Raw genomic sequence first — 26,529 nt, 5'->3', positions numbered from 1 at the left:
CCAAGCCTCAAATCCTTTGCATGACCCCTTCAGTCCTGGGCCATCAACTACAGCTGAGGCTGCACCTTCACCAATGGCCTTCCATTGGCTCTCACAGTGCCAAGCCTCAGCTGCTCTTCATAACCCCTTCATGCTTTCAAAACCAGTACCACCTTAGTGACTCTTTCCCATTACCAAGTACAGTCCAGCTCTTTTATAGTGATGACAGCAATGTATTTCTGCAGTGACATGGTGACCTTCAGCAATTAGGGAATCTGAAAATCTCTGGATGTTGTATTTAGTGGAAATTCCTAAAATATTAAAGGAGGTATTTGTTCTAGGCATTACAGAATAAAACTGAAAATCCTGGATGTTTTAGTATTATTTTTAGCTTCTAACTCACTTGTAATTATTAATGGTACTAGAAGATTCAATCATTTTTAAAAATTGACCAACTTCTTTTTCCAACTACTTATTTGGTCTTTCCTTGAATTTTGTAACATGGAAGCTTAGAATAAAACATTAAAGAAGCATTGGTGTTTCTATTTTGTTTATTGTGTTACTGTATTATTTTAATCTGTAGTTTCATCACAAAATTCCCTCGAATGCCTCAAATTCATTTTTTTTCAGTGGAATTGGACTTAGGTGAAATCTGCATATACCCGTGTCTGGAACACGAGACCTGCCCGTTTAGTGCTAATCCTTGCTATCACTGGTACCAGGCCTTAAAGTTTCTCTTGAATTTTCACATTCTAACTGTGTCTCCTTGGGCAGGACAGTCTTTATGTGCTTGATTTTTATCTGTAAAGATGTAAATATTTATAGCAGAATCCATTTATAGGATTATCGGGAGAATTGAGCAATCTACCTCTGTATGTGTAGACACAGGTCTATATTGCTTGCAACATCTGTTTATAGGGTTATAGATAGGATTGAGCAATCTCTGTATGTGTAGACACAGATATAATTGCTTGAGACAGATACTGCTGCCATAAAATTTTATTCTGTACTAAAGATCCCTTTCTGACGAAGAAGTGCCATTTCCCATTTCATATTTCCTTCTTATTTGTACATAACCTTAGATCATCTGTTACATGAGAGCATGATTGCAAACTTATATAAGAAATCAGAAACATCTAATGCTTTGTTTTACAATAAAATGGGAAAAACAGAGATTTTAATCATTTCTCCTCTTGCTTTGTCTTGGCTGCCCATAGGAGAAAATGCACTTGAAGTTGGTGGATTCTTATCTGGACACTAGAATTGAATTTCATGACTGCCTCTGAACCAAGAATACCTACACTTACACATCCATTTTTATTTCTGAACAGGGTCTTTCTTGCCTGTCTGCACCTGTCCTCCGGGATATACAGGAAATGGTTACGGGTCTAATGGATGTGTACGCCTCAGTAATATGTGCTCAAGACACCCATGTGTAAATGGACAGTGCATTGTGAGTCTTGCTCCTTTTAGGGAGATTAAAAACTTGCAAACAACTAATCATAGATTCACCATTTTATTTCATATGATTCTTAAGTTAGGGTTTTTGTTTGTTTGTTTGTTTGTTTGTTTTTGCTTGTTTTGTTTTGTTTGGGGGAGGTTCTCTCTCTCTCTCTCTCTCTCTCTCTCTCTCTCTCTCTCTCTCTCTCTCTCTCTCTCTCTCTCTCTCTCTCTCTCTCTCCAGGTTGGCCTCAAACTCAAAGATTCACATACCCCTGCCCCCTGAGCTCTGGGATTAAAGGCATGTATCACCAGCACCCAGGCACCAAGTTTAAAGATAATGATTCAAGCTTTATGCTAAGGTTTCTGATTCTCAGATTAGAGATTGGTAGGAACTTTGGTTCCCAGGAAAACCAATAAGCCAATCAATTGATTTTTTTTAAAGATTTATTTATAGTTTGATATGTGTATGACCTTGCGTGGACTTGTGTGCACCATCTGTATGGAGATTCCTGCTGAGTTAAGAGAGTGTTGGGTATCATACAACTAGAATTATAGGCAGTTGCAAGCTGTCAGATATGGGTACTGGGTTCTGCATCCTGGTCCTCTAAAATGCAGCAAGCCCTTCAAAATATGAGCTCTATCTTTTGCCCCCCATTTAGTTGTCTTGTTTTTTTTTAATCAATGATTTTCAAACTAGTAAGCAAAACCTATAGTTTTATGGAAATAAACATGACTATTTATACTCAGTAATAAATGATTTTGTCAATTGGAAAATACACAGTATAGTTCAATTCCTGTTAAATATATACCTTACATTGTCACTTCTTTTCATGATTTGGGTTGATTCTCTTATATTTTCTGTCCATTTGATTTGTAGTATGGCGTTTTCTTTTCGTCTTAGGAAACAGTATCAAGTTATTTCTGTAAGTGTGACTCAGGCTGGTTTGGACAGAACTGTACAGAAAACATTAATGAGTGTGTGAGCAACCCCTGTTTGAATGGAGGCACCTGTATTGATGGTGTCAATGGCTTCACCTGCGACTGCACGAGCTCCTGGACTGGCTATTACTGTCAGACTCCCCAGGCAGGTAAGGAAGACATTCCTTCAACCACAGATGCTCCTAGCTTAGGGGTATCATCGTCCAATAGACTTTTTGCGTGTTTGACAATGTAATCTGATTTCTTCACCAGTTTACATGCTGACAAGTAGATTTCTCCTTGCAGAAATAGCATAGAATCCACGAAGTGGTATTTGTAAACCTCATTTTCAACAGGAAACATTTTTCTTCAGAAATATTGTGAATATTTTCCATGTTCTGTATATTCTTTCATAATGTACCATATACTGAGGAATTTGCCTTTCAGGTTTCTTAGAGGGCTGCTTTCTTCGTGGCAGGCATCTAGTGCTCATAGGACCCTAACTCATCATTCTCCCACTTACTGATACTTTGCCTGGTTAATCAAGGTATTTATTGTCATTTATTGTCAATGAGCAGCCTTCATTCTATCCATATCACTATGTATTTCTCTAGTTCCATAGAGATATTCACACTTCAGCCAGGTTAAATTCCTTTCTCATTTGCCATCCAGATGCATCTGTTCCTTAGATACCACACTCAACTCTTCATCCAAGTCTACTCTACCAGCTGCAAGCTCTCTCTTCTTACTCCTGTTTTCAGATCAGTGCATTGATTGAGGTCTTACCACATGCTTAGGACAATGATAGAAATATAAAAGCAGAAAACACCTCCTCTACTTATCTACTCCCTATGTAGTCAAGGAACTGAGACTACCTTGAGGCAGCAGAAGGTGGCATTAAATGGCAGAACTGATGCTGTAATTGACTCATGTGGCGTAAAGCCTGGTCTATCATGGCAGTGGCCAAGGACGATGAAGGAATCGATTGAAGTTTGGAGAAAATGTGTTGGGAGTGAAGTGGACCGTGGATGCAGAAAGGAGGGAGGAGGCTTGATGTCAGCACAAAGGGACCAGAGAAGAGGGGGCTGGAGGAGCCTACTCTCTTCCTTTCAATAATCTATGAAAACCATAATTCATCTTTTTTATTTTTGCAGCTTGTGGAGGGATCCTCTCAGGGACACAAGGAACCTTTGCCTACCAGAGCCCGAATGATACCTATGTCCACAACGTGAACTGTTTCTGGGTTGTCAGAACCGATGAGGAAAAGGTAAACATAGTAACCCTTGTCTATGAGCAGATCTCTCGCGTACATTCAAAACGACGATACATATGACATGTATGTGCATGCGTGTACACTCAGAGAAAGTGCGGATGAGAGTTCCACGGTCACATATTGGGCACTTTCTATGTGCAGGGCTTTGGACTATATACTTTGTTTTATCTTTCTCTAACTCCATACAAACTCTTTGAAATGAACAACATATTTATTTTACAGTTGAGATAACAGGAAGTAAGAGAAGGGTTGGGGTTTTCATCTTTTAATACTACCTAGCTTATAAAAGGAACAGATGAATTTTCAAATCAAGTTTGGTTCTAGAGTCTCTCCATCCTCCCCCCCCCCCACTCCTTCCCACCCCTTGCCTAGCCATCTCAGCCATCTCTTATTGCAGTTAATGAAGGATTCCCAACATTGGTTGTCTAGCTGTAGGCCCGTAGTAAATCTGTTAAACTGTGCTGTTACTGCAAATGCTGCAAATGTAGGATTTGAAGATGATCACTGACCCTAGTGGGTTGTCATGTAGTGGGGGCAACTGATATTAAGATGGCTTCCTATGTAGTAGCCACTCTGTGCCAGGTACCATATGCCTCATATACTTCAGTATACTTTAAATTCAAGTTAAAAATTATTTTTAATGTGTGTGTAAATGGAGCCTAAATTGTTTGAAACATTTGTCCAGATATGTGTGCTCTTTAAATGGCACGTGGTTTTTAAGAAATTTAACCTCAAGACAACTGACTCCAAAGTTCATGACTCTGAGTCACTACATGAAGAACTAAAACTAACATCTGAGCCCATGATTTTTTTCATCATTCCTGAACTTTCAGATTTCTAAAGTACTTGTTTTCCAAGCAATTCTCAGACTTAAAGTGGTATGCCTTAATAGTTAAAATTTCAACGGGAAAATAGTTAATTTTTTTTCCCTTGAAATCTTAACTTTCCCCAGCAAACTAATGTTATAGAGGACATTGTGCAAGAGTCAAAAATATTATTTCCTGTAAAGAAGGACAACCAGTTGTAGCTTGGTAATTACATAATTTATTCTATTGTGAATAAATTCCAAAAAAGTTTCCCACTGGGTCTGTTGTGTGAATTTCCTTCCTTCCATTTAGTTCTAGTGAATTCTATTTCCTGACATTGAAAATTTATTTTTCCAAGGAAAAGATGCTGTGAAAAATCTTTATATGTTTATTACCATTTTAAAGAAAATTCATCCTTTTTTTTTTGGTGATACAATTTTACATAGTCTTTTTGCCATAAGATATAATAGAAAACATAAACAACTAATTAACATTTATTTGATTCCCATTTAAAATTCTTCAAGTAGAAAATAATTAAATTTTTTTCCATTAAGATAAATAGCATTTCCAAAAGTCCCCAGAGACTTTTTCATATTTCTCTATGAATTATAGTTTGGATTGAATGATTTTAAAGTAGAATTACTATCCATGTTGGTGAGCAACTACAGATTGGTGGCTGTCTCTCTTTGTGTGAGTACTTATTAGCTAAGCTTCTGCATTAACATGGAAGTGTTTTCATGTTCTTCCAGGTTCTGCATATTACCTTCACGTTTTTTGATTTAGAATCAGCCAGCAATTGTCCCCGGGAGTACCTTCAGATTCATGATGGAGACTCCTCTGCAGATTTCCCACTTGGTAGATACTGTGGCTCCACGCCCCCGCAGGGGGTCCACAGCAGTGCCAACTCTCTCTATTTCCATCTCTACTCAGAATACATAAAACGTGGGAGAGGCTTTACCGCACGGTGGGAAGCGAAGCTACCAGGTAAGTAGGAAATGAAGAGCAAGCAGAACGTTCATGATGTTAGGACATGTTTGGAGACTACAAACAATGCAACATTTTAAATAGTCATTGTTTGTCTAAATAGTCAAGAACAAATAATTTAAAAATGAGTTTGATTTTTGATTTCAAGGACAGAAAAACTAGGGTGTATTGCAAAGCTAGAATGCATGATTAGTAATGGGGCCCTTATAAAATTACTGGACAGAATTGGGGGATTGTTTTAACATACTATTTGTATTGATTGTTTCAGAGCTTAATACAATTTATTTTGATTTCATTTACTCCCTCTCTTCCCCCTAATTCCTTCCAGATCCGTTCTTATCTCAGTCAACTTCATGTTGTTTTTTTCTCTTCTGGTTTTGAATACTTCACCAAGTTCAATTTGTGCTTTCCACATTCCTAGAGGTCCAAGGACCTGTACACAAGCTGGGCCAGAGGGACAAGCTGCCTGTGTGCCCAGTGCTTCTCAGGTGGGGAAAGCAGCTCCTCAGAGCGAGCTGGCTAGCTAGCCTAAGAAAAGCCACCAACTCCAGGTTCATGTGAGAGGCCTCACCTCCATCTGTAAGAAGATGTGAGATTGAGAAAGGCAGCTGAAGCCACCCCCCAGCCTCTGCATACACATACACTCATGCACGTGACATACACACATGCAACAAAACACCTTTGAATGTATGCACTGAAGTGAAGCGTTTTACTCTATTTTATTTTCATCCATAGGTTCAAATGTGTGTTTTTATTAGTATTCAGTTTGATATACTTTCCCATCTGTATTTATGTTTCTCGTGTAGTGAGAAAAACCATGTATTTTGTAGTAATTGGACGTGGCTGTCTATATATGACAACTTAGTCAATTTGGTTGGTAGTGCTGTGCAAATGTGTCATTTCTCCAGAGACTTAAGACACTGTTCTCCACTGATGACATGTTTACTTTTTCCAACTTGGGCACTGAGGTAGCAAGCTATGAGTATAGACTTTATTAATTTTGTTCAGACGACTTTGCTTAATATATTTTATTTAATTTTCCTTTCCTAATTATTTCGAATATTTATTGTCCTTTTTTGTTCAGTGTATATTGAGGATGCATAAGATCTACTCTCTTAATTTAGGTGAAATCAGTTATTGGTTGGTTACCCCTACATGCTTGGTGCCACCATTGTCCTAGCAGGCAGGATAGCACTGTAGGTCAAAGCATTTGTGGCCAGGCTGACATTTACATTTCTCTTTTGGTAGTGTGTACAGTGCCTTCCTGTACTAAAGATGACCGAACATAGGGATATGGGCTCTATGTAGGCACCAGCTCAACTTCTTCCTGTTCAATTTGTTGTGTAGGTGTTGTCTCTAACAATGGGGTCTTGTTTGGGAGTGTTTGGGCCTCCCATGGGACCTTGACCTTCAACTCACTTAGATGTAACCCAATCCTGCTTCTACAAGCTTCATTTGGTGACAAAATAGATGCTCAGCTGGGACTGTCTTCACTCCATTACTTGATTTCATTTAGATCTCCTTTGTGTGTGTGTGTGTGTGTGTGTGTGTGTGTGTGTGTGTGTGTGTGTGTGTGTTTAGGAAGCTTCTACTGTACTAGGCTTCTATACTACCCCTCAAAAAGCACTTAATTTTAGCTATCTCTTCTTGCATTCCCTCCTCATCCACCTCTCATTTGCTACTCCTGTTCTAGCCGCTGCCCCTCCCATCACCCATGTAGAACTGTCTACTCTATTTCCCCTTTGTAAGGAGATGTATCTGTACGCCCTAGTCCCTTACTCTATACCTAACCTCTGTGCTTCTATGAATTGTAGCTTATCATTGATATAACAGCTAATATCATATCTATCATGGATTTTATTTTTCTATTGAAAACATAGTCAATTTTTTGTCAAATTTCCCCTCTAAGTCTCACTACCGTTACTATGGAGTCTTTGTTCGGAAGCCCCAGTATCAGAGTATTTCTGGCTGTGCTCAGAGTGACTTGTTTATTATTGTCTACTTTTCCCAACTTGGGCTTAATAACTGTATCATGAACAGAGCATCACAATTAACGTGTTATAAGGTCTCTGGGTTGTATTCTCAAAACAGCTTTGTATTAACAGGGAGTTACGTTACTGATGGATTGCTTGGATCCAACTGATGCTGGAATTGAGAAGGGTGTGTCAAAGTTCCATGATTCCTAAGAACATGGTTCTTACTGTTCTAGCATGGGCTTTCTGAACCTTCAGTTCTTTTCAGAATTTTCACAAAACTCTTACCCTTCTCACTGGGTCTATGATAACAGCAAGGTTATTCATTCCCTTCAACCTTGGCATTCCCTGGATCCATGCAACTGCTTGCTTACATAGTATGTTGCTCTGCAATTTTGAATACTTGAGAAGCTTCAAATTCTGGGGTTTTGTTGACTTAAGCTAGCAGAAGTATTACTGTCTCCCTTGTTTATTTCCGTACCATGTGAAGTTGCACATGGGAAGATTTCCAGAATAAGCCCAGGATTCAGCTCATAAGCTTTTCCATTGCTCAAAGAGCACAGTACAGTGTTATTTGCTCCTTAATACCCCCCAAAGTAACAATAAGCAATTATTCTAACACCAAGAAATAAGCATTGTTGAAGTTTATTTGTTAAAGAAACTAGTTATGTGTTCTACACTTCATCCACATTTCTGGATTGTGCTGTTTGCATCTCATGTGCCCTTTATCATGTTGTAAACTGGTGCTTGGATCAAAAGGTCTATTAAGTTTTTTTTTTCTTTCTTGCCAAGGTATTCACTTTTGGTAGCACATCATATCTTCTTTTTCTCTATTATTACTTCTGGATTGATCAGATTGGTGATGTTCTCATTCCAAAGCATCCCTTTTGTGCTTTCTGCAGTGGCTTTTTGTTTTTAGCAGCTCTTAGATTCATAGGAACCCACAAAATAATGAGAGTATAAGTGTATCATTTACTATCTATGTATCTATCTATGTATCTATGTATCTATCTATGTATCTATGTATCTATGTATCTATCTATCTATCTATCTATCTATCTATCTATCTATCTATCTATCTATCTGTCTATCTATTATCTATCTATCTATCGTCTGTCTGTCTATCATCTCAGGTAATCAAAAGGCTTATAAATTCACTACATCAGGTATTTGCTTACAGGTAGATCCTAGAGGATGTGTCAATTTGATGCAAACTTGCATCACCTGGAAAAGGACCTTCAGTTGAGGAACTGCCCCTTTCAGAGTAGCCTCTATACCTACAGGCTACTTATGCTTAAATGAGGCATTTTCTTAATTGGTAATTGAGGAAGCAGGGAGGGCCTCTCCTACTGTGGGTGGTATCATTCCTAGGCAGATCATCCTATTTGTGTAAAAAAAATCTGGCGGAGCAAGTCATGGAGAGCAAGCCAGAAAGCAACACTCCTCCTGGGTCTCTGATGTTTCATTTCCTGCCTTCAGGTTCCTGCTTTGAGTTCCTTTATGATGACTGTCACCTGTCACCTGCAAGCCAAATAGATCCAATCTGTCCCTTGGTTGTTCTTGCTCAGTATTTATGAGAGGAACAGGAAGCAGACTAGGAGAGAGGAAATGCATGATACATTTTTAATTTGTTCCCTTTTTGTTGGTATTTGAGTTAATGACTTGTTTCCCTGGGATTCTTCAAAATGATTAATTTCATTTTGGTTTGTTTTTCATAAATTAGTATACTTGATAAGAGCTGACATTTAAAAAGATATTTTAGATTCTTTAAAAATTCCCAGCACTCGGGAGGCAGAGGCAGGTGGATTTCTGAGTTCGAGGCCAGCCTGGTCTACAGAGTGAGTTCCAGGAGAGCCAGGGCTACACAGAGAAACCCTGTCTCAAAACAAACAAACAAACAAACAAACAAACAACAAAAACAAACCAAAAAAATGTTCTTTTTTCATGTTTTTTTTTTTTTTCTACTTAGTTTCTGAGTCTGTTTGCTTAGACTCCAGTGACTTCTGAATGTTGATTTGCTTTCTGGTTTGAAAGGATGTTCCAGGCCCTTCCACAGTTTGATGGCTTCAGCAGTGCAAATAGCTGCTTCCAGAGAGAGCTGTCATGTCCTATGGAAAACGGACTTTAACTCCTACATCTGGGTGCTACAACTGATTTCTGTTGCAGGGTCTCTGAACAGAAGTAGAAAACATCGTTTTAATATTATTATTAAGGGAGCTTAATAATGTTATTATTAAGAAGTTAAGGTTTATTTTTCCTTGACATTTATGGCTCTTTTCTCCTGCACAAAAACCAGGATTCCCATTAGTGTACAACATTAGTGTATCACTTCAGGATTTGATCCTACAAATTTTCCTAAGATCAATGGCAATATTATCTCTAATAACATAATTGAAAACTACTTAATGTTTTGTTGCTGGTGTTATATACTTTATGTACATTTTGCATGGGACACATTGGTACACATCTATAGTCCCAGCACTCAGGAAGTAGAGGGCAAGAAGATTACAAGTCCCAAATCTGTATGATATGCATAACATGGCCCCATCTAATTAGTAATAAAAAAAACTAAAGGCATATTGTTTTGAGTAGGATCACAGGGTATTAAAGTCACACGTTTCCAGTATTCACATTTAATTTTTCAGTTCACTGAAATTATTTCCTCTTATTTGTGATTTTAGAGATTCCCTCTTAAATTGGTCAATACATGTCATTTTATAATTGTGTAAGATGTATGCACAGTGCTAAAGCCCTCATAAGAACATTATGCATTTTTAAAATGTCTAGTTTCCATTCCTGACTCTTCTATCCTGCTATCTGCTATAAGTAGATGGTTTGTAAAATTAGCTTTACACTTATATCGCCAATAATCATATAGGCTAATATTTTCCCTTCTCAGATAAGAAGCAGTATTCCCTATGTGGAGGGGTTTACTTGTCCTCCCTGGGCCTGGGGACTGCATCAAAGCTTGAACGGAGCACAGCATTACATAGATGTGTCCTGGCCTGTTAAACCATATATTGATGTGCTCTTGACCTGTTTCTTCTACCATTTTGGAATTCTAAATTTTATGGCAAAAAATACCTTGCATGTTAGCCTTATTCCAACTTTCCCACTGTGCCTTTGGGATTGTTTGGTCAACCGCATGCATGGTATTTTATGTGTTATATTTCTTCTGCAGTGTTCAGAACATCCTGTGTTTTTATAACAGTGTGGGACAGTGACTACTTCACAGCCAGCCTAATAGTTTGTTTTTAACATTCTGGACTCTTGACTTTGAGAGTCAAGAAACCTTATCTCAGTGGTAGCAGAGATGCTGGACATCTTTCTATGTGTGCAAAAGATGCTGGGATCTTTTCAGTGTACTCTCTCTTCATATTACTCTTCTTTTTTGAAAATTTCTATATTATGGATGGTAACTTAGATATTACACTTACATTTGATCTTTTAAAATTTTACATTGATTATATTATTTTATAAATTTAAAAGTTTTATACTGATAATAGACTTCTAAGTTAAGTTTTAAAAATGTACTTCTCTCTGATCTTGGATGTTCCCTGCTAGGTTCAATGAAAACCATGAAACTAATTGTTTTGGGTTTTCCTTTGGTAACAAATCTTTGGCTTAGTGTGTGTGGTTTTATGAATATCAAACATATTTAAAATGTCATCTTAGTTTTATTTCTTTCTTAAGGTATATTTAACAAAGTCTTGATTAGTTGGTGTTTCTGCTTTTTGATTCTACTGTAACCTTTATTACAAATGACCAAAAATTCTCCACTAAATAAATGTGAATATTATAGGGAAACAGTTCTTATAGACGTTTCTAGTCATTGTTCAGCCACATAGGGAGTTGTATAGTGCACTGGGACTGGCATCTGGAAGTACAGGCCTAGCATCTGGAAGCACTGGGGCCCGGTTCACTGCTGTACTTGCTTCATTCCTGGTACAGTGGCTTAATCGCCATGTACATTTACTTATAAAAAAGAACAACATATTTATTTTATAGTTTTTTTTTGTTTTGTTTTGTTTTGTTTTTGGATTTTTCGAGACAGGGTTTCTCTGTGTAGCCCTGGCTGCCCTGGAACTCACTCTGTAGACAAGGCTGCCCTCAAACTCAAAAATCCTCCTGCCTCTGCCTCCCAAGTGCTGGGATTAAAGGCATGTGCCACCACGCCTGGCTTATTTTATAGTTTTTATATCATAAAATTTATGTATGATTTATATGTTATAAAACTATTTTGTAATTATATAATTTGTATAAGTTTAATAATTTATTACAGCATAAGAAAAACTTTCTTAAAAGAAATTTATAGCTGGGTGTGGTGGTGCATACCTTTGATCTCAGCACTTGGGAGGCAGAGCCAGGAGAATTTCTGAGTTCGAGGCCAGCCTGGTCTACAGAGTGAGTTCCATGACAGCCAGGGCTACACAGAGAAACCCAAACCAAAAAGGAAGAAAAAAACAAAAGAAAAAAAAAAAGAAAAGAAAAGAGATCTATATGTGATCCTTAACTATTTTAAAATATAAAGTATTCTGGTTTATTGAAAGATGTAGGGGCTCACAGAAGTTCCAGGGTTTTTTTTTTTTAATTTTTAAAGTTGCTATATAAAAACTAATCTTTTCAGGGTAAGGGACTGAATCTGTTCTCCCATTATTTATGTCCAGAAGGGTCAGCTCTGTGTCTTAAATCACATAACTGTATGATGCTCTGAGGCATAGAGTTCCTACATGGGGGACTTGCTTACATACCAGTTGGTACTAACTTTATAGACATGAAACTGGGCAGCTTGAAGTACTGTGTAACTTATGAGGATATCCTAAAGTTTTCATAGTCATGTTAATGAAGCTTGCCTTCTGACCACAGAGTCTGTGAGAATCATGGAACTTTAGCCCACATATGAATTTAGTAATTTTTGTCTCTTCTTTCAGAGTGTGGTGGCATACTGACTGGTAATTATGGTTCTATTACATCTCCGGGGTACCCTGGAAACTACCCCCCAGGAAGAGATTGTGTCTGGAACATTCTAGCCAGTCCTGGCTCCTTGATAACATTTACCTTTGGCACCTTGAGCCTGGAGAGCCACAATGACTGCAGTAAAGACTATTTGGAGGTAAAAACAAATAAACAAACAACAAAAAGAACAACTGAAAGCCCCCACATTTAGATAGGGTTTGATAGAGTGTAATTAGCACTCAGGACACTGTGGTTAATGACGCTCATGGATGGCCCTCCTATGTTACCAATGCTTAAGCAGCTGATGTTAAATCTCTACTCTACTGAGTGTGGAAGAGCTTGCCTTGCATCCCCCTGTCTCTTACTGGAAATTCAGACTCCTGGAGTAATAATAAAACCTAGCAATGCTTGTCTTTTTCAATACAGATTTTGATTTTTAGTTTTCCAAGACAAGCCCTCAAGATATCACACCACTTGACTCTAGGGGGCCATAATGGTTCTCTAGGAAGTGGTTGTCAGTGTTGAATCTGACTAGAAAATGTTGACAATTACCCTTGGGAGGAGGGGAGTCAGTCCCCTCTATTCCATTAGCAAAAGGTTAAGATATGGAAGAGGAAAGGGGCCATTACATTCACATCTCATGCACAATTAGATACATCAAACATGTGGTTCTGCATTTGAGGACTGGAAAGGTCACCAAGGAGATTATTTCTAAGGTAGCTCCTCCACTTTTGCCACTGTAAATCTCAGTACCCCACAACAGTGCCAAAGAGACAGTGAACCTTTCTGAGTCCATTAGAGAAGGATGAAGTGCTGTGGAATTATTCATAAAGGATGAAGGATGCAGCTGTCATGCAGGTCTCCGAAGTTGAAGTCATTAGTCATTAGCAGCGGTAATAATGAATTTGAAACCTTTGGGAATGACTCAAATATCAGTTTCTCCTTGGAAAGTCTTAGCAAAATATCCTTTTAAAAGTTGACAGTAAAAAGTGAGTTATTGTGAAATTAATATTCAATAAAGCATATCAAATTAAGATTAAAGCCTTTAATTCTTACATATTAATTTCTGAATAGCATATTATAGAAAGTATCAATCACCTGGACAATATTGAACTCCCTCTCATTTCTCATCAGGGTATCAAGGAACTAGTTACAAGTAAAAAATAAAGTAACACTGCCTTATAAATTTGCTGCCAATGGAAAAATTGATTTGAGTAAAAGAAGTTGACCATAGGAGAATATTCTCTGGTTTATTCACTCCTTGGTGCTCTACGGAGTATAGAGTTTTACAATTGTGTCAGAATTGTAGAGTGCTCATGTGATTTATTGAACACATAAAAAGTCAACCAGGGTCTTTAAGGGCTGGAGATTACAAGAGACACTGGGTTTAATCCTCAGTCCTATGAAAACGGAGAGCAAGGGGGACAGGAAGACAGGGGCAGAGGAGGAGCAGAGAGGAGGAACACATCATAGACTGGAGGTTATATCATGGATTGGTTGGGTAGGTGAGATGACTTGGCTTCAGCAAGCCCGAAGACCTGAATTTGATGACCTAATCTCACAGTAGAAGATAAAAACTGTTTCCTGAATATTGTCCTCTGACCTCCACAAGAACTCCCTCCCTACAAGTACGTATGTGTATATGCATATATCCATATATATATATATATATATATATATATATATATGTATATCCATACCTATAATACATGCTCACAAGCATATACACACAGAATTCACCCACATGAGCACATAGAAAAGGAGTTTGTAAGGTCACGCTGTCAGCATGCAGTATGTACTGTGTGCAGTGCTAGATGACAGTCACAGGGTTGCTCTTTAAAGGCAGCTCTATGCTCCATCTTTCCCATCTGTATCTCCCTGCATATCCCGTGTACCCACACAAGTTGCAGGTCAGTTCACATCACTACAACCCATTCTTCCATTTCCTTTGAAATACTCATTTTCTTCTTCTAAATTACCAGGATTTCTTTACTTTGGGGGAGGGAGAAGCATGAAAGAAAACAATTGAGTTTTACATCATCCTAAGAAAAATCCAAAGTATGTATTCAACCCCAGAGTTGAAATTTCAGCAGAAGATGAGACATCTGACAGGACTGTGAGGACACATTCTTTACTGAACACAGACTGTGAATTTGTATTAATATGTATATGACAGAAAGGCATCCTTCACTTGTAAATAATAGTTTGTTAAACCAGCACTTTGGGTTGCCCTGCCTTGCTACCATACTTAAGTGACAGATTTTCTGAAGCTTGTGTCTCAATTGGCTTGGTTAATGAGAACCTGACTACTTTCAACTTAATGACTTGTGGTTTTTTGTTGTTGTTGTTGTTGTTGTTGTTTTAGATTCGAGATGGTCCTTTCCATCATGACCCCATTCTTGGGAAATTCTGTACTTCTCTGTCTACCCCACCACTCCAGACTACAGGTCCCGCAGCAAGAATTCATTTCCATTCTGACTCCGAGACTAGTGACAAAGGCTTCCACATCACCTATCTAACGACACCATGTAAGTAATCTGCCCACTGAGGACTGACTCCAACTTGGGAGTGTGATGCTATTCTCACAGGTGCTTGTCTTGGCCATGCCTAAGCTGAAGGCTTTCTGAGGTTAGTGACACACCTTCATGAGTATTTCTTACACCACCTCAGATTCAGTATCTTCAGAACATTAGATACTACAATACTCCTTAACCCTTCAACTATGCGATCAACACTATGATGGAGACCAGAGGCACCTAAAATTAACTAATTCAGAACCTCAGTTCTCTAGTGGTCTTTGCTGTTTTGTTGCATGCAAGATTGTTCATGGGAACAGCATAGTCTGTTTGAAAAACATTGGCTTCATTTTTGGATCAAGTCCAGTGCACAGAAGCCAACATCCAGGAAAATATTGTTCCCGTTACTAGAGCTCACTCCCATACACGTCACTATGATACTCTCAGTTCCATTCATACCTTGGAACAAAGGACAGCAATGAAGTAGTGCATGTTTTTCATTTGAGTGAGTTAGAGAAGTTTGGTTTTGACACCTATTATTGTGTTGTAGAGAGGATTCCTTGTAAGTCTCTGTATTAGGAAAAATAATAAGCAGACCACCCCCTCGTCCCTTCTCCCTCTGCTTTGGCTTCAGTTTGAACACACAGTCAGTGTTGGTAATTCCTACAGCTGTAAGTACTATTAATGGTGACATGCTGCTCTTCTATACCCCCTCTCATTCAATATTCTTCTTTTATATAGTTATATATGTTATTCAGCCACAATATTTTATAAAGTGACTTAAATCTTTATGGAATGAAGCAAAGCACTAATGTTCTTAAAAAGCAATTTACAGAAGAGAGTCATAGATTGGGCAGTTCAATCACATCTCTGTATCCACTTCTTTGGTCTCTGCGGGGATATGCTGAATATATATAAAACTGGAAATCCTTGTAGTGGGTGGCATGGGCTCATATAGGGTGGAACAAGCAGGGTGGGTAGGGAGGAGCTAAAGTTTTGAAAATTGAACATAATGTACAGAGGTCAGCCAGATGCTATCCTCATGACCATTCTTTCCTTCCTTTGTTCTCTTCAGCTGATCTGTACTGTGGTGGGAATTACACAGACACGGAGGGTGAGCTCATCCTTCCTCCCTTGACTGGACCTTTCAGTCACAGCAGACAGTGTGTCTATCTCATCTCACAACCCCAAGGAGAGCAAATAGTTATCAACTTCACCCACGTGGAGCTGGAGAGCCAGAGGGGCTGTTCTCACACTTACATCGAGGTAACCTTTCTATTCAGTTACCCTTGGGGGACACTCATTACAATTTTCATGTTCTGTGGAGTGGTGGTCTTCAAATGGCTGTCAAGCCAGGTGCATCTAGATCACCAGAGAGCTTGTCAGAAGTGCTTGCCTTTGCTCAGCATCACTGCACATGCTGAGGGTGGGAAGTCAAAGCAGAGAGTAAAAGAGCAAGAGTTCTCAGAGGATCTAAAAGAATCTGTCTAAAACAGACCTAAGAAGGTGAAACAGCAAGAGCTTCAAAATGGAGGCAGCAAAGTGATAAAAGGAAAGTGGAAGCTAGAAACTTAAGAGAAGGGCTATATCCCAATCTGTTCAACGGAGCTCTTAATCACTAAGGCACATGCGCATGAGTAAACCTAACTAGATTTATTGATGGGATTAGGGCTTCAGAGAGGTTTTCTAGAGCAATTTTGTATGTCAGACATCATAACCTAGAGAGAGTCCAATATTTGCCCATGGCTCCCAGTTAGTCTTGACACAGGCATGTCCTTTAAATTATTATGGGAGGGGATCACAAAACTGGCACTCAGTAACTTCATTTTGTAAAGCAGAGTGGCTGAATATTTTGTAGTTATAATGGAACTTGGTTAATAATTTAGTTCTTATTTTAGTTCTGTTGTTAGATGTCTATATAACTTCAGGCAATTCTTTGAGTATTCAGTTCCTTCTTCAGTTGGGTATCTTACCTTTAATTTATCCTTCGTGAGAATAAAATCCAGGAAAGGACAAAACATTATACAAATGTAAGTTTTCCTAGACCAAATTTTTTTCTCTTGTCTACATCATACCAGTTCAAAATCAGCTAAAAGACTCTACTGTAGCTATCTATACACCTACTTACATTCTGATGTGTGCACAGCTTCATAAGGTATTGATGAAAATTATAGAAGATTGCTATCTTAAACAAAACCACCCATTCACACATATTCATGTATAAACTCACACATGCACACATATATTCATTCACAGACAGACAGACACATATACATGCACTCACACACACACACACACACACACACACACACACACCCCTCCACTAAAGTTTCTCCTTCTAAAATTACATTTTGCCCATGGTCAGTGTAATATGGCTAAAGAATGATGAGGTCAAAGAGAGATTAATTTTTAGTTCATTTGTTCTTGCCTAAGAAATCTTTTAAATTGTATAGAACAGTATTATAGATGTGACAAAAGTCATCTTTCCACAATAGAAGACAGTGTCTCATTAATATTTTATAAGTGTCTCAAGCAATCAAAACTACCGTGAATGAAGGACACAGAAGGTAATAATAAAAGTTCAAATTTTTATTCCAGAAAATGCGAGTCTGGGATTGACTAAGAATATCTAAAGTATATGACATTAAGGCCAAGACTTGGAAGTAGGCTGTAGAGGGAAATGATTTCATACCCCCATTTATATTTTCAACCCTAGAACCTGCATTTCACTCAGGGAACTGTAAAAGAAGCATTACAGGAGAGGGTGACAGACTGGAGTGGTGTGCCTTCTAGCCAAACAGAGGTGTTTCTGGGAGAGCTCTTCCTTCTTAGAAATGTGATGCATCCTTGCACAACTTCAGAAACCATCTCTGACTAGGGTGGAAAGAGAAGGAAAGAAAGCAGACACACATACAGACAGAAGAGCTAGGATGGGGTGTGCTATACTCTCTGATGGAGAAACTGCGGCACCCCAGAAGCTTAGCTTACTAATTATATTCAGTTGAGTGGAGAGGCAGGGTTCTTGCATACAACTTAACAAGAAGCTGAGATACTACTTACAGACAAACAAGGAAACAGAACTGTTGTATATAAATGAACAAGGAGACGGGTTTAGCTGGCTTCAGTAGGAGCAATCACCATAGGAGAGGAGTCTTCAGGCCATAGATGCCCACAGGGAGAAAGGCATGGTGAACATTTCCCACACACACTGTCAACATCTGCACACAGGGCATAGGAAGGCTTTGAGCCTCATCCCAGGGGAAAGCTTTGATATTTTCTCGTGGGTCTGAGGCTAAGGTCCTTGGCATGGCCACTTCCATATCAACACCACACAATCACTCAGAACTTTACTCACCCGGGTCTCCTCCACTCCCCACAGACATGGAAATAATCTTATATTTATGATAAAAAATTAAAAATGAATTATACATGTGAGAAATATACTATGAAAGAAATGTATAGAGCTCTTGACTTGAATCCTATTATGAGTGGTTGGAAATGGCTCCCCTGGTGACAGTACTTAGTGGGTATATGGTTGAGCAGTTGGCAACAGAAATATTCAAAACCAAAACCAAAACCAACCAAACAAACAAACAAAAAAACCAAGGATGCCAGGTACAGTGGCCAACACAGCCCCAGAGACTGAATAAGGTAGACATAGGATAAACCAAAACCGAAACAAAAGAAATAAAATCCAAACAAACGTAAAACCAGACTAAAGTGACTAGAATCACAAAGATGAAAAGAAAGCAGTAAGGGACGTGCTAAGCTCTTGTCTCCATATATAAAGATAAAGAGATGGAGAGGTTGGGGTGTCTTCTGAGAGCCTGAGGTTATTATCAGTCCCTTAGCATTGTGCCCACCCCAGTGAGTGGCCACGACAGCACATCCACGATGAGAGTGGGAAGGAGAAGAGAGGGGATTGCATGCTGAGCTTGTAATCACGAGAGAAGATACTTCTGGAAAAAAAAAATACATCACATTTTCTTGATCTTAAAAAGTTCATTTAAAAAATCAAATCATTTTCTTGGCAGAAATATTGGGACCAACACTATCTCATGAGAGTTCCAGTGTTCTTAAAATGCTGAAATGCTGGCCACAAAGTGGTCAAATATACTAAATATATAATAAAAAAAAGTAATAGCCAATAATAATGATAATAACAATGATATAAATAATATCGTTATTACTCAGACACTCTGCCTGTTATCTCTCATCATCTATCCCTTGCATGCCATTCTCTCATTTGGGGTGACGCTACAGTCCTTTCCTCTCTTGCCCCGATCAGCCTAACAGTGTCTAAGATCAGGTCTCTTTGCTATTGTGTTACCCGTCAGCCTGCAATTCAATTCACAGGGAGTATGACTTCACAGTTCACACATTGAATGTTACCATATGGCCAGGCTCTCTTTTCCACCCTGGTATCGTCCAAACCTCCTTGTCTCAGAATATTTGATTTGCTTTGAGTTAAGATTTCATACTTAAATGGATTTTAGAGTCTGGAGTGTAAAAACAAATCTGGATAGTTAGCACACAGAAAGACACATGCGTGCATTCAGCCAAGGCTTTGAGACCTGATCTATTCCACATGTCAAAGCGTCTTGCTCACTCAGCTCTGCAGTTCACATTTAAAATTTCGTGTGAACTGTGTTTTGCAGCCCAGCTAATCTTAGCTCTCTGTACAGGAAATAGTTCCTTTACAAGAACTCAGGGTTTAATGAGTACTTTTTCCTTAGGAGCTAGTTCAACCTCTAAGTGCCATTTGCAATACTTCATAAGCCTTAGTTATTCGTTATATCCTGGGGCTCTGGGTTTGTAATACTCAGCATTTACAAAATGAATAAATAAATCCTAGAGAGACAGTCAGCAGTGCTCACTTGCTAAGGAACTAACCTTGCAAGCATGAGGGCCTGAGTTAAATTCCTAACCCATGTGCAGGAACATGTTTGTAATCCCAGTGCCTGGGGTATTTAGGACAGGAGGCTCCCTAAGGTCATCCAGACTATCCCAGTTTGTGAGCTCCAGGCCAATTAGAAACTTCGTCTCAAAGGAGGCAGATGGCATTTTTTCAGGATGACACACTAAGGGTCCCTTGGCCTCTACATGTGTGTGCCCCTTCACACACACATGTGTACCCTAACATAAATGTGTACCTGTATAAACACAAGCACCCACACATATACAGTGAAACAAAATAAGTCCTGGAGAAACATGAGCCTAGTTCACAGAACACTGGTGTTTTGCACCAGGACCTGTAGTTCCTTTGCAAATATGACCACCAAATTGGTGAATTTACTGTACTCCCTCTGCAAGATCCCATTGTGTGATATCCATGACTTCTTAAAAGAAGAGAAACTTGGTTACTACAAACCCGGTTTCTTTTTTTTTTTTAATTTTTAATATTTTTTAATACGTATTTTCCTCAATTACATTTCCAATGCTATCCCAAAAGTCCCCCATACCCTTTCCCCCCGCCACTTCTCTACCCACCCATTCCCATTTTTTTGGCCCTGGCATTCCATTGTACTGGGGCATATAAAGTTTGTGTGTCCAATGGGCCTCTCTTTCCAGTGATGGCCGACTAGGCCATCTTTTGATACATATGCAGCTAGAGTCAAGAGCTCCGGGGTACTGGTTAGTTCATAATGTTGTTCCACCTATAGGGTTGCAGATCCCTTTAGCTCCTTGGGTACTTTCTCTAGCTCCTCCATTGGGAGCCCTGTGATCCATCCACTAGCTGACTGTGAGCATCCACTTCTGTGTTTGCTAGGCCCNGGCATAGTCTCACAAGAGACAGCTATATCTGGGTCCTTTCAGCAAAATCTTGCTAGTGTATGCACTGGTGTCAGCGTTTGGAAGCTGATTATGGGGTGGATCCCTGGATACGGCAGTCTCTAGATGGTCCGTACTTTCGTCACAGCTCCAAACTTTGTCTCTGTAACCCCTTCCATGGGTGTTTTGTTCCCAATTCTAAGGAGGGGCACAGTGTCCACACTTTGGTCTTCATTCCTCTTGAGTTTCATGCGTTTAGCAAACTGTATCTTATATCTTGGGTATCCTAAGTTTTGGGCTAATATCCACTTATCAGCGAGTACATATTGTGTGAGTTCCTTTGTAATTGTGTTACCTCACTCAGGATGATGCCCTCCAGACAAACCCAGTTTCAATATTAGTTATCTTTCTTTAGGTTGTTTTATGGTAAACAATTAATAATGTTCCCCAGGCAAATCAAAAGTGATAACAAGCAAAATCCACTCCATGGTTCATTTGTGTGTTTATTTCCTACCCCTGTCAACATGTTGTTTTGGGATCTGTTCTGCTTGAGGCTCTGTTGATATGGCTTTGGCTTTGTAGGACCCAGACTCCTGGTTTCTCAAGAGGAAAAGCAAAGAATGTTTGAGTCACCCACTGACAGCCAAGGCCTCTATGTATACAGGTTCATCACAGCTACTCACATTCCTCAGGGCTGAGCAATTGCTGTGGCGAAGCCCACAGTCAATAGGAAGGATAAGTGTTCACGTTCCATCGGGAGGCATGGCAAGTCTCATGACAGAGAACAGATAGTCAATCCTTTCACATAAAAGCAGTCAGTAATTATGAAGTATGAGATAGTCTATTCTAGCTTCCAAGCACAAAGAAAAGAGATTTCTTTTGGGTGAGAGTACAAATTTACAAGTGCTTAGTCATTAAGTACAAGTGAATTTGGGATCAGTTCAAGCAGTTGATAAATTTTATTCCAGTATCTCGCTTTAAAATGTGATGGTTAAAGTACTGCTGTGCCTGAGGTCCAGAGAGAATACAGGCTTTCAGAATTAATAAGGTTTCCTTCCACAAAAAGAAATACAGCCAAAATCAATTGTACCTTCCAGGACTAGGGTCCTTGAGGCCTGAAAGCCTCTCTCATAACATCTGGATGGCAGCTGCATTCCCTTGCTAACGTCCTTGAGTTTCATTAATCAGGACCCAGGGGACCGGCCACTTCACCTAGCTCCAATGCTGCCTGGCTGTTTTTCTTCCTTTTTGTCATCTTCTAATGGACTAATAGAAATGAGAGACAATGATTGTAGAAGCAAATAGAACCCAGGGGATGAGAGCAGGGTACCATATTACTCGAGTTTCCTGTATTCTAGTCTTCAGGAGCAGCAGTATGTATGCTGCCTCTGTTAAAGACTGAATTGAAGATTGTGCACTCTCACATTAATTGATCAACAGGAATTTATCAAATACTATAAATGCCTATTTACAGGCTTTGTTTTGCTTGTCTTTTGGTTTGGTTTGGTTTGGTTTGGTTTTGTGAGATACTAAAGGGACACTTTCTTGTCCTCTGAAACTTGCTTTTCAGTCAAGTAGCATAACTTGACTTAAGAATGAGAAATTTGTGTTGCAGATGTCAAGAGCTTAGACTAAGGAACTGGTATAAGCATGACTCAGTGGAGTGGCATGCGATTCTCTCACATGGCTGACCTTTTAAAATAGCTTCCGTTCTTCCCTTTGCAGAACATCCTTGCGTATGGATCCACATGCAAATCTGTCTGCATCTTAGATGCTCCTATGGTAGCATTACAGGTTTCATGCCCATAATATATTACTGACAAGCATCCTTCTTGAACTTTGTATTTCTACTAGTTTTGGATGAGAGGAACAATGTCACAATATCCCACCAATCTTTCCCTTACTAGCTACTGCCTTTAACCTAAATAATTCTTAATGACCTTGGATTAAAGACATGTCTCCTGAGTATTCCATAATTCTTTGCATGTATCCATCTTAGAGCACTCCATAATTTCCTGCAAGTGTTCAGAGCACTTTTTTACTATAAGATTGCTGTGTGTCATTATTTTACTATTTTGAAATGAAGTTCAACTATATGTTTCCATGCACTGTATTAAAACATTGTTATGAGTAAATGTAAGGCAACAAAATAAATAACATATTTATTCCAATATGTGAGAAACCTGGGCAAGCCCCAGCTTGAGATAAAACACAATCAGCTGTTCTTCCCCCAAACTGCCAGGATTTCTCCACAATAAATGCACGCTGATGAAAACAGTATTTTTTTTTTCACTTGTGTTCCATTGATCATCCTGGAAAACCATGACTATTCAAAATTCCCAAAAGTACCTTGTTTGATACATAAACATGGACAACATTTTGTGCTTCAGAGCAATGAATGAAAATCACACAGGATGTCAGGGAACCCTTGGGAATGACCGTCACATGTCAGACTTTCTAATGAGGTGATTCTTGTTTGTTTGAAGACAGGGTTTTCCTGTGTAGACCTGGCTATGGTGGAACTCGGTTTATATAGACCATCACAAACATGGAGATGCTCCTGCTTCTGCCTCCCAAGGGCTGGGATTAAAGTCATGTGCCACCAGCGCCCCGCTCTATACTAGTCATGTTCCACCAACATCAGAATAATAGATAAAACCAAACAAAAACAAAAATAAAATTTCCCAGATTCCTAATTGTGGTACTGACTGAGCCACAGTGTTAAGTGACAGGACTGAGACCTGTGAGCACTGACCATCTCACGGGGCTCCTAGCAGCACAGAGCTGCTTAGTTAACAATACCTTGATAATGCTAATTGAGAGTAGATTAATATTGGGGCTACTCTGCCCTCTAGAATAATTTTATAAAGCTAGAATCTCGTGTATACTCTTTAAACAATTCTCAGCTGTGGAGCGTCTCTAGTGTTTCACCTTTTCAAATGTCAGAAATATCAAGAGCTTTTCTCAAGTCAATATTTTATTACCAGAAATCTTGGGAAATTTCACTGCCGTCTCACATATTCCTTTCCATCTCATTAGCTAGGCTTAGATGGAATAACTTGTTAAGATTATGAAGGCAGCGAGCTGGTGACAGATGGGGACATACGGGGCCCACTCACACAGGTCGTGGCCACTGAACTGAAAGGTGTGGAGTGTTGCCTTAAAGCAATTGATTGTATTGTAATAGTTTATTTCTCTTCTCTCTTCCATAGTCTTGCTTTAATGTTTATTACATGTATTTATTTATTTGTTTCATTGTGATAGTGGTAGGAGTTGTACTATAGCAGACATGTGGAAACCAGAGAACAACTTACAGAAACCAGTTTTCTACATCTACCATATCAGTCCTGGGGGTCCATCTCCAGCTGTCAGCTTTGGCCTTTACCCACCGAACCTGTCTGTTAGGTTTTAATCAATCAGGAATGCCAACAGGTGTTTTAGCACTTGAGCTATTATGTTGTTTGGTATATAAGGCTAGCAATAGTGTGCGCATTTAGTTTTCTAGAACTTTGTTTAGGATTCTGTGGAATTGATTCATGGTTTTAATTTTACTTATGCTGGGATTGGATAGTAGAGAATTGTGCTGTGCTTGAGGCCTTATACATGGGGAATTATAGTTCTTAAGAGGGCAGAAGACTTAGCAAATGCACACCATTCTCTCTGAGTGCTTCCCTCTCAGGGGCAGCAAGTGGAGAAGCTATCCAGCAATGCTCTGTTTTATCCATGGGGCAGTCATTCCTGTTTTCCTCTTCTTCATATCCTTTTACTGATTTATATAATTTTATTAAAATAGTTTATCTTGAACATTCAAATACATAGACAAAGAATTGTATACAGGATTGCATTTAATTAATTACATGTTTCTTAGACTGTGTGTTTGTGACTTGTTTATAAATTTTTTATTTTGTATACTTAGCAGGCATATTTTTTATTTTCTTATTAGATTTGTCTAAAATTTGCCTTTCGTATCCCCATTCCCAATCCTCCTTTAAAAATCTGTTCTTCAGGACATTTATGATTCTACTTTTTATTTTAATAATGAGGTTTAAATCTTAGCTTTTTATTTTTAATGGTTTTATTCTAAGTTTTTAGCATTGATTCTCTCTCACTCTTCTCTCTTTCCTCTCTCTCTCTCTCTCTCTCTCTCTCTCTCTCCCTCTCTCTCTCTTCCTTTCTCTCTCCTCTTCCTCCTCCTCCCCTCCCTTGTTCGCTGACCTTCCTCCTATCATTTTAAAATGTTTTTGGTAATGAACTGAGTTTATTCCTTGGATTGCAAATTCACTTAAACTTTCATTTTTTGATATGCTGTATTCATGGTTTTTGTTGATTGGGCAAATTGTCTGCAGGAACAGATTTATGGCCTCGTTGATATTATGGAAATTAAGACATTTTAAGAATCATGTAGCTACAGGCTGTATTGACTTAAGATTGTCATCAACATTTGATACCAGTTGTTTGTATTAAAACTGACCCACTGACTACTTCTAAGCGTAATATAGACACTACTAAATTAAAGTTGTATTTGTTTTGGTTGTGCTATTGACCAGTCTCCAAACACTACTATATCTACCAAAGTGACTTTCTAATTAGCAATACAAATTTTTCTTTAATTTTCTGCTTAGGTTGAAGACCATGACAGCCTACTTCGAAAGATCTGTGGCAATGAAACCTTGTTCCCCATTAGATCAATTTCTAATAATGTCTGGATCAGACTGAGAATAGACGCTTTAGTCCAGAAGGCTAGTTTCAGAGCTGACTATCAAGTTGGTAAGGAAACTTCTGCTTGTGTATATGTGTGTGTGTGTTTCTGTGTGTATGTGTGTGTATGCATGTGTGTACACCATGTGATAATAGAGGCCAGGGTGGGTGTTTTATCTCTTCTTCATTTCCTTTCCACCTTATTAGGACAGAGTCCCTCACTGAACATTGAACTCTACAATCCAGTTAGATTTGCTGGCCAGTTAGCTCTAGGGAGCCATCTAGCTCTGTGCTTTCAGCCCCCACACGCAGGGCTGGCATTGCAGACACACACTGTTGTACCCAGCTTCATGGGTGCTTGAGAACAGAATTCAAGCATATACAACAAGCACTTTATTGACTGAATCATGTTCTCATCCCTATCTATTTTTAAAATTATTTTATTATTTTACACGAATGGGCTTTTTGCATACATGAATGTCTGGGCACAGCATATGTATGCCATGCTCTCAGAGGCCAAAAGAACTGTCAGGACCCTTGAGACTGGATATACAGCTGGTTGTGGGCTGACTTATGGGTGATGAGAATCAAACCTAGATCCTCTGGAGAACATCCAGGGCTTTTAACTCCTCAGCCACCTCTCTAGCCCCCTAGCCATCCCTTCCTACTTGGTTTTTAAATGTCAAATTCACACACTATTCTAACATTTTAATTTAATTGAGTTATTCTATTTTCTTGAATGGCAGGAAAAATATTCCCACAAAAGTGTCACATTCTGCTGGTTTTTTAGACAGATTTGTAATGAAATTGAGGTCAAGAATTCTTTATTTCTGAGCTAACATGGTTATCATTTTTCTATTTACAGCTTGTGGGGGTGAATTAAGAGGAGAAGGAGTCATTCGCTCACCTTTCTATCCTAATGCATATGCTGGACGAAGAACCTGTAGGTGGGCCATCTCCCAGCCCCCAAGAGAAGTTGTTCTTCTTAACTTCACTGACTTTCAGATTGGAAGTTCTTCTTCCTGTGATACAGATTACATTGAGGTAAGAGTGAAAGACCACTGCATTATTCCTAAAGGAACTATATACATTTATGTGAAAAGGACTTGTACAGATCAAAATCTCACAAATATAGACATCAAATTTCCTAGCATAATGCTACTTAATAGAATTCAGTATATATATATATATATATATATATATATATATAT

The 26,529-nt window shown here is 38.8% G+C and overlaps 1 protein-coding gene across 1 annotated transcript in view; it reads left to right on the top strand.

Moving 5' to 3' along the window:
- Cubn (cubilin) overlaps positions 1-26,529 on the top strand; it is a 225,260-nt gene that overhangs the window by 22,275 nt on the left and 176,456 nt on the right. The window contains exons 11-19 of the mRNA XM_021155681.2: positions 1,311-1,432; positions 2,324-2,510; positions 3,495-3,607; positions 5,169-5,403; positions 12,308-12,489; positions 14,698-14,860; positions 15,924-16,114; positions 25,243-25,387; positions 26,184-26,362. Coding sequence (XP_021011340.1) covers positions 1,311-1,432; positions 2,324-2,510; positions 3,495-3,607; positions 5,169-5,403; positions 12,308-12,489; positions 14,698-14,860; positions 15,924-16,114; positions 25,243-25,387; positions 26,184-26,362 — 1,517 coding nt within the window. The remainder of the gene's footprint in view (positions 1-1,310; positions 1,433-2,323; positions 2,511-3,494; positions 3,608-5,168; positions 5,404-12,307; positions 12,490-14,697; positions 14,861-15,923; positions 16,115-25,242; positions 25,388-26,183; positions 26,363-26,529) is intronic.

The sequence above is a fragment of the Mus caroli genome, chromosome 2 (genome assembly GCF_900094665.2).
Source record: "Mus caroli chromosome 2, CAROLI_EIJ_v1.1, whole genome shotgun sequence".
Classification (NCBI taxonomy): Eukaryota; Metazoa; Chordata; class Mammalia; order Rodentia; family Muridae; genus Mus; species Mus caroli.
The sequence above is the reverse complement of the archived record's forward strand: the minus strand, read 5'-3'. Positions and strand labels throughout refer to the sequence as shown.